Source organism: Aegilops tauschii, chromosome 1 (assembly GCF_002575655.3).
Source record: "Aegilops tauschii subsp. strangulata cultivar AL8/78 chromosome 1, Aet v6.0, whole genome shotgun sequence".
Classification (NCBI taxonomy): Eukaryota; Viridiplantae; Streptophyta; class Magnoliopsida; order Poales; family Poaceae; genus Aegilops; species Aegilops tauschii.
In genome coordinates, this window is record NC_053035.3 from 92,082,021 (window position 1) to 92,091,083 (window position 9,063).

The 9,063-nt window shown below is 41.9% G+C and overlaps 1 protein-coding gene across 1 annotated transcript; it reads left to right on the forward strand.

Annotated features, from left to right (window-relative positions):
• The first annotated feature begins 5,603 nt into the window (after nucleotides 1-5,603).
• Nucleotides 5,604-8,863, forward strand: LOC109760616 (floral homeotic protein AGAMOUS-like). Its single transcript, XM_020319429.4, has 6 exons — nucleotides 5,604-6,362; nucleotides 6,449-6,516; nucleotides 7,186-7,227; nucleotides 7,407-7,488; nucleotides 8,364-8,478; nucleotides 8,667-8,863. The coding sequence occupies exons 2-6, from the start codon at nucleotides 6,482-6,484 to the stop codon at nucleotides 8,768-8,770; spliced, it is 378 nt and encodes a 125-aa protein (XP_020175018.1). The 5' UTR covers nucleotides 5,604-6,362; nucleotides 6,449-6,481; the 3' UTR covers nucleotides 8,771-8,863.
• Nucleotides 8,864-9,063: the final 200 nt, after the last annotated feature.

Sequence of the window (9,063 nt, forward strand, 5' to 3'; positions counted from 1 at the left end):
AGCAATTGCAAATAACAAAATGATCATAGTGCTAAATGACAACTCATGTGTATGGCTAGGAAACTTAACCATCTTTGGTTAACGGGCTAGTCAAGTAGAGGCATACTGGTGACATCTGTTTGTCTATGTATTCACACATGTACTAAGTGTCCGGTTAATACAATTCTAGCATGAATAATAAACATTTATCATGATATAAGGAAATATAAATAACAACTTTATTATTGCCTCTAGGGCATATTTCCTTCAGTCTCCCACTTGCACTAGAGTCAATAATCTAGTTCACATCGCCATGTGATTTAACACCAATAGTTCACATCACCATGTGATTAGTTATATCGCCATGTGACTAATACCCAAAGGGTTTTACTAGAGTCAATAACCTATTTCACATCACTGTGTGATTAACACCCAAAGAGTACTAAGGTGCGATCATGTTTTGCTTGTGAGAGAAGCTTAGTCAATGGGTCTGTCACATTCAGAGCTGTATGTATTTTGCAAATTTTCTATGTCTACAATGCTCTGCATGGAGCTACTCTAGCTAATTTTTCCCACTTTCAACATGTATCCAGATTGAGACTCAGAGTCATCCGAATCGGTGTAAAAGCTTGCATCGGCGTAACTCTTTACGACGAACTCTTTATCACCTCCATAACCGAGAAATGTCTCCTTAGTCTTCTAAGGATAATTTTGACCGCTGTCAAGTGATCCACTCCTAGATCAATATCGTACCCCCTTGCCAAACTCATGGCAAGCTACACAAAAGTTTTGGTACACAGCATAGCATACTTTATAGAACCTATGGCTGAGGCATAGGGAATGACTTTCACTCTCTTTCTATTTTATGTCGTGGTCGTGTTTTGAGTCTTACTCAACTTTACACCTTGCAATACAGGCAAGAACTCCTTCTTTGACTGTTCCATTTTGAACTACAAAAATCTTGTCAAGGTATGTACTCATTGAAAAAAAATCTTATCAAGCGTCTTGATCTATCTCTATAGATCTTGATGCCCAATATGTAAGCAGCTTCACCGAGGTCTTTCCTTGTAAAAACTCATTTCAAATACTCCTTTATGCTTTCCAGAAAATTCTACATCATTTCCGATCAACAATATGTCATTCACATATACTTATCAGAAAGTCTGTAGTGCTCCCACTCACTTTCTTGTAAACACAGGCTTCACCGCAAGTCTGTATAAAACTATATGCTTTGATCAACTTATCAAAGCGTATATTCCAACTCCGAGATGCTTGCACCAGTCCATAGATGGATCGCTGGAGCTTGCACTCTTTGCTAGCACCTTTAGGATTGACAAAACCTTCTTGTTGCATCATATACAACTCTTCTTTAAGAAATCCATTAAGGAATGTAGTTTTGACATCCATTTGCCAGATTTCATAAAATGTGGCAATTGCTAACATGATTCGGACAGACTTAAGCATCACTACGAGTGAGAAAATCTTATCGTAGTCAACACCTTGAACTTGTCGAAAACTTTTTGCGACAATTCGAGCTTTGTAGATAGTAACACTACTATCAGCGTCCGTCTTCCTCTTGAAGATCCATTTATTCTCAATGTCTCGCCGGTCATTGGGCAAGTCAATCAAAGTCCATACTTTGTTATCATACATGGATCCCATCTCAGATTCATGGCCTCAAGCCATTTCGCGGAATCTGGTCTCATCATCGCTTCCTCATAGTTCGTAGGTTTGTCATGGTCAAGTAACATGACCTCCAGAACAGGATTACCGTAGCACTCTGGTGCGGATCTTACTCTGGTTGACCTACGAGGTTCGGTAGTAACTTGATTAGAAGTTTCATGATCATCATCATTAGCTTCACTACAAGAAATATGTCAACTTGTGACCTTCTCTTAGTGACCCCAAGAATTGGTCGTAAATCCACGGCCATTTCGCTTGGAAGGGCTCAAACCCTAAAATTGCTTACACCAAATGGTCACAAAGCAGACAAGAGTGGCCAATGACCTTATTTCTACCTGATTACGACCAATATAAATGGTCATGAGGTTGTGAACGTGGATGCATTGGTACTTATTGCTATGACTAGGCGCCACCTCATTAGTTTTGCCTATGTGTCATGTCCATGTGTCAATTTTTGCCCTAGGTTGTGAGGCAACCTATATTTCTGTCATTAACAAAATTCCCCAAAAAATTGGGCATTCTTTACTATCCAAATCATTGCCTCGTGACAATATTCAACTCCATTTGCCTGGTAAATCTTCCTCGACAAATTTCCAAAGTTTTTGTTCAACTCGAACTGTTGTGAAGGAAGTACTAGCTAGGCATATCCTAATGAGCTGAATTTTTGCCACATCTTCTATATTCCCCAATCATTGCTCTCCACAAAATTTGAGCCCCATCTAACAATACATGTGAGTGTGGCTTCAACATTCATATTTCTATCCAATGTGGTACGATGCAAAGCAAGTGACACCTAGGCTCCTCCATTTGAGCTGCAAATTTTCCAAGATAGTGTCCTTAGTAGACGATCATCCTCGGCCAAAACTCAGGCCCATTGGCCATGCGCATTTCCCGTACCACTAATCAAACACTTGGGTGCTAATTCATGTTTGAGCATTGTTCGGTCTCCTCGTGAGATTCTTCTATTGCCTTCTTCTTCCTGACACCTATCAGGGGAGTTCCCAACCCACTAGACATGCCTAGGCCGCCCGGAACACGTGGCAACACCACGATCACGCGGTGACCACGCGACGGGCATGCGAGTCTACGCGCTTTGGAGTTGGGGCCCTGGGCCACCATCCAAACCTCAATGTATCGCCACCAAACCATGTATTTCTGATTAAATAGATACTTATGTACCTATAAATGATTTTTGAAAAAAAGAAAGAGCAAACTATGAGGCAGCTGCAGTTCAAATTTGACCCGCTTCCTACTGAATCGGCGGGAATTTGTCTTTTTCACCAGAGGTGTATAGGTACTTTTGACGAACAACCATTTTGTCAATTGTACATTAAATATGGCCTAATATATTATAAAAATGACCTGGTCCCATTTTGCAACAAATATATGGTTGGTCCTTCACAAAAAAACTCATTTTGGGCACTCGAAAAATGGAAAATTGATTTTTCGTCCAAAGAAAATGAAAACTCCCTTAGGCAACATTGTTTGCCATTCCAATATGCACCCTTGTGCACAATATGAGATCATTTCAACAAACTATGCCATGAATGTGGCCATAAGATTGATCGTTTGGCTTGAAAGTCATGAATCTTCAGAGATGATAGCTCATTTCTGAGAACACTTTTTTAAAAGAATTGTCGTATTAAAAGTTTATTATTTTTCCTGGTAACTTGGTCACATATAATGACACAATGCGAAGGTTTTCCATTTTTTTTGATTTTTTTAATTTTTTTATGCCCGTTTCAAAATGCGGCCAAAACGGCGGGAATGACCGTTCCTAGATAGTGGTTGAATCTTGGAATTTTTTTGGTGTTTCTCTGATTAAATAGATACTTTTGTACCTAGAAATGATTTTTTGAAAAAATAAATAGCAAACTATGAGGCAGCCGCAGTTCAAATTTGACCCGCTTCCTATTGAAACGGTATAAATTAGTCTTTTTCACGCGAGATTGATCAAAACTTTTGACACCCAACCATTTGGTCAATTGTGCATCAAATATGGCCTAGTATTTTATAAAATTGATTTGGTACAATTTTGCAACAAACATATGGTAGGTCCTTCACAAAAAAACTCATTTTGGGCACTCGAAAAATGGAAAATTGATTTTTCGTCCAAAGAAAATGAAAACTCCCTTAGGCAACATTGTTTGCCATTCCAATATGCACCCTTGTGCACAATATGAGATCATTTGAACAAACTATGCCATGAATGTGGCCATAAGATTGATCATTTGGCTTGAAAGCCATGAATCTTCACGCATGATAGCTCATTTTTGAGAACACATTTTTAAAATAATTGCCGTATTACAAGTTTATTATTTTTCCTGGAAACTTGGTCACATATAATGACACAATGCGAAGGTTTTCCATTTTTTTTAATTTTTTATGCCCGTTTCAAAATGCGGTCAAAACGGCGGGCTTGACCGTTCCTAGCTAGTGGTTGAATCTTGAAAAACTTTTGATGTTTCTCTGATTAAATAGATACTTATGTACCTAGAAATGATTTTTGGAGAAAATAAAGAGCAAACTATGAGGCAGCTCGAGTTCAAATTTGACCCCGTTCCTACTGAATCGGCGGGAATTTGTCTTTTTCACCAGAGGTGGGTCAAAACTTTTGACACCCAACCATTTTGTCAATTGTGCATTAAATATGGCCTAGTATTTTAGATAATTGATTTGGTACAATTTTGCAACAAATATATGGTAGGTTCTTCACAAAAAACTCATTTCGGGCACTCGGAAAATGGAAAATGAATTTTCCATGCAAAGAAAATGAAAACTCCCTTAGGCAACATTGTTTGGAATTCCAAGATGCACCCTTTTGCACAATATGAGATCATTTGAACAAACTATGCCATGAATGTGGCCATAAGATTGATAATTTGGCTTGAAAGCCATGAATCTTCACGCATGATAGCTCATTTCTGAGTACATTTTTTTAAAATAATTGTCGTATTACAAGTTTATTATTTTTCCTGAAAACTTGGTCACATATAATGACGCAATGCGAAGGTTTTCCAATTTTTTGATTTTTTTTGAATTTTTATGCCCGTTTCAAAACGGCGGGCTTGACCGTTTCGAGCTAGTGGTTGAATCTTGGAAAACTTTTGATGTTTCTCTGATTAAATAGATACTTATGTACGTAGAAATGATTTTTGGAAAAAATAAAGAGCAAACTATGAGGCAGCTGCAGTTCAAATTTGACCCGGTTCCTACTGAATCGGCGGGAATTTGTCTTTTTCACCAGAGGTGGATCAAAAACTTTTGACACCCAACAATTTTGTTAATTGTGCATTAAATACGACCTAGTATTTTAGAAAATTAATTTGGTCCAAACTTGTAACAAATATATGGTAGGTCCTTCACAAAAAAAACTCATTTTGGACACTCGAAAAATGAAAAATTGATTTTTCGTGAAAATAAAATAAAAAATCTCTTTGGCAACATTGTTTGTAATTCCAAGATGCAAACTTGTGCGAAATATGGAATCATTTGAACAAACTATGAGGCAGCTGTAGTTAAAATTTGCCCCGCTTCGTAGTGAATCGACGAAAATCCCACCTAGTATGAAACTACCTCTAGTTATTTGAGGGAACCGTACGTTAACATTGTCATAAAAAGAGAAGGGAACTTACCGCCGGGCGTTGTGGTGCTGCGTTGGATCTCCCCGACACTGCAATGGAGCTTCATCTAGACAAAATCATCTGACTGACTCGTAGTTCTTTGCTATTGTTAATCGATTAAGACCAATTTACATGATCATAACATCATCAAAGCCTATACTTCCTTCTGATTGGTTTATGGTCATGTCACGCGGATCAAGCATCAGAGACCGTCGGATATTCACAGATCCAACTGCCCACACCCCCTCACACTCTCTCACCCCTCGTCCCACCCGCAGCCCAACCACCCAAACCCTAACCCAGATCCCCTCCCACTCTAGGCGCCGCTGCCCCCTTCTCCCTCCCAGATCCAATCCAAGTCAGAACCCCTCGCCTTCCCGCCCCCGGCCTCCATCTCCATTCCTGCGCGCGTCGGACACCTCCCTCCGGCGGAGCTCGACCCACACCCCCAAGCGCCGCTGCTCCACCCTCTCCCGCGCCCCTCGATCCCAGATCCCCGATCCGCTGCCGCCCACCATCGACGACCCTCCCTTTAGACGAGATCGAGCTCCTCCCTCCCTCCTGTCCCCCCCCCCCCCCCCCCCCCCCCCCCCCCCCCCCCCCAAGCCTTATCCGCTCCGAGCCAACCAACCACCCCGTCCTTGGGATTTTGCCGCGCGGCGCCTCGTCTCGCCGGCCCGGCGACCACAGGCATGCAGTCCACGGCCAGGATGGCGGCGTGCCCCGCCGCGACCACGTACACGCACGGCACTCCGCGCCTCCCCTCCCTCTCCTGCGGTTCCTAACAGACGCACTCGTTGTCGTCGGCGTCCCCGGAGTTGGCGCAGGAGGGGCTGGCCGACGTCCCCCGTCGACGTCCTCCTCCCTCTTCTCCTGCGTGATCTGGAGGGGGATGGAGCGGGCGGCCATCATCTGAGGCTAGGCCACGTCGGACCGGGAGGGGACCATGGCGCCGCCCCATCGCGGTTGTCCTCGTTCACCTCTGCTCCAGCAGCGTTGCCTTAGGAGATGGGGGCCATCGACCTCGGGAACCCGCTCCTCAACCGCACCGTCGACGGCTTCCTCAAGATCGGCGCCGTACGCACCCCCCACCCTACTCTTTCATCCGTTCTTCTAATTCTCTCTGACAGATTCAGATGCTTTTTTGTGTGACTAATCTGCAGGTGCTGTTGCTGGGGTGTATGTAGGCATGGAGTATGGAGTGGAAAGGGCCCGTGGTGACCGTGACTGGGTAATGATTCTCTGAAAATGGATCTCTCTTCATGTTTCTTGCACTTAGCTGAACCTTAGGTGGAGGGAAAATCTACCTGCATGACTGCCTCCCCGTCGCAAACATTATTATCTGCCTACTTAACAATCTACATCTTTCTTTTGTTAAGATTTTGAGCTAATTAGGGGTAACAACGCATCCCGTCTCACTGAGTATAGAAACGTTAGCCACAGGATCTGGATTTATTTGTGTGGATGTTTGTTAAGTTAACTCATCAACTGACTCTCTCACTCTAAAAAATGACAAAAAACTCATAAACTGATGGAACCGTTCCCAGAAATAGATAAAAAGGGGATTTCCTTTTCTGGATGAAGGTCCACATGTTCGCAAAGAGGCAGAGTTAGCTTAGGTTCAGAGCGCGCCATATTTCAGTTAACACCTAGCCGTATTTAGTTGTTTATATCAAGCACTAGCAGCTAGCTGTGTCTCATAAAAAGCAATCTCTGCAGAGACGCAGAGTGGCTAGATTCAGAACCGCCCGGATCTCGGTTAGATACTGGCCAGATGCTGTCTGTTGTTATCCAGTGTTATAGAGCAGTATTTTTCACTCGTGTACAGTAGTGCATACATCAGTTTGTGTTGGTGTTGTGCAGACAAATGTGACACGAAATTATCTTGGTTTCTTTGCAGGCCGGAATGGGGCGTGGGAGAAGCTGCCGGCCGGCGGATCTGGTAAGACAACAAGTACTACACTGTAACCTACTAGTATGGCAGTATTGATATAAGGAAACGTGTGATGCAATATAGTTGCCTTGCATACATGTGATTATACTTCTGCTTAATTTCTAGTATAATTTTCTTCAGAGTGTAGATATATGTGTACTAATTAGACATTGAACGGTTACTTGCAGTGTGAAAGCCACCATTGAGAGGTACAAAAAGGCCAACAGTGACACATCCAACTCTGGCACGGTTGCAGAAGTCAATGCCCAGGTAACATCATGTCATTCTTTCACTCTACAGCAATTGCTTGAATTGACACCCAATATGTGATCTGTAAAGTCAACACCTTCTACTAGTCCTTTTCTGCTCAGTTACTACATACGGAGTACTAGTACTACTTACAGTAGATTGCTAGACTTTGCTCCTGAACCTGAACCTCAAATCCCTTTGCTACTGGCTGGGGCACCCTTCCCTGTTATCTGCGGATGTATTACTATTTTTTGTTTGCCTGAAAAACCAATGAGCTACTACCTAGTACAAGAATCCATGAATCTGTCATAGAAACACCATACCAGACAACCATATTTCAGGCGGATGCATGTCATCAATCATTCCTGGCATTCTTATTTCCTTATATTAAATAAGTACTCGTATGTTTTGAGTGATTCGTTGCTTGAAGCCAGGCAGTAAGTATATGGCAAGCCCTTCAATTATATACGGTGATTTAATTGTTGCTTCAAGTGCTTTTTTTATAAGCTGCAAGCCATCCAGCAACATGTTCGAATTTATTTGTACAAGTCAGCAAAATGGACAAGAAACATCATAACCAGAAGTTGAACTATCATCCACTGTTATGATTCCCTTTTGAGCGCTGCGGTGATTCAGAAGCAACAAATCATAACAATTAGATCGGCCGCTCCAGCCAAGCTCCTTGCAGATTCTTTTTTTTCTAAAGAACCATCCTTACAACACAGTTACGGGCTACATATTTCTAATTACTTTATATGAAGAAACACTTACCTTGCAGCCATCTAATATGCAATTCTAATAATATGTGATGCCTGATTTTTTTAGTTGTACATGCCATTCGTGCATGAATTCCTTTTCTTATGTACCAACTCCCTAATCATGTTTTGTGTTTTCAGTTTGCTATCTTAGGAGAACCTGGTGTGCTATATGGGGAAGCAAAGCAGCAGCCCACAACCCGACCTCTGACTCCAGATGAAGGCACCACGACGCACCATGATTATCCATTGGAAGGTCAGCTCCTGGACAGTAACTTTCTCTCAATTTGTGCTCTGCTTGATATCAGTTCCTTGTATGGCTGCTGCGTTGATGCAAGTTGTAAAGAACCATCCTTACAGCACAGTTTGATTGTTTCCCTTGTATTCAATATGCTTCTAGTGGCTGATCCTTCCATTTTTGTTGTGGCATCTATATTTTCACAGGTGTTGTGTGTTCTGGAAGATGGAAGAGGAAGAAACCTATTTTTGTTGAACTAAATTTTCTGTATTCTGTTTTGTTGTACGTATCATTTGATAGTTTTGTATAGGGACAAGTGATACTATTTTGTAGGGCTTTATGGCCTGTGATGTAAACATATTTAGTGCTGAAATATGAAATTATTTGCAAAATTTGTCGAAAAGGTGGATCATATGTATGAATATGTGAATGGGCTGAAAAGAGTACTGGACCAACTCCAGGATCGAATTAATATTTGAATGTATAAAAAGGTCGAATGTAAACCAGAAATGGGCTGCACAAAATTGTACATATATTCTTGAAAGGCCAAACGTGCATAAAAATTGATGGGCTGACGAGTTGGGCTTGGCCCATGTAGCAGAC

Excerpts from the sequence above, each read along its gene's own strand:
- LOC109760616 (XM_020319429.4), top strand. The coding sequence starts at position 6,482 with ATGGAGTGGAAAGGGCCCGTGGTGACCGTGACTGG. Across the intron at positions 7,228-7,406 it reads GCTGCCGGCCGGCGGATCTG|TGTGAAAGCCACCATTGAGA; the intron begins GTAAGACAACAA and ends GGTTACTTGCAG. Across the intron at positions 8,479-8,666 it reads CCATGATTATCCATTGGAAG|GTGTTGTGTGTTCTGGAAGA; the intron begins GTCAGCTCCTGG and ends ATATTTTCACAG.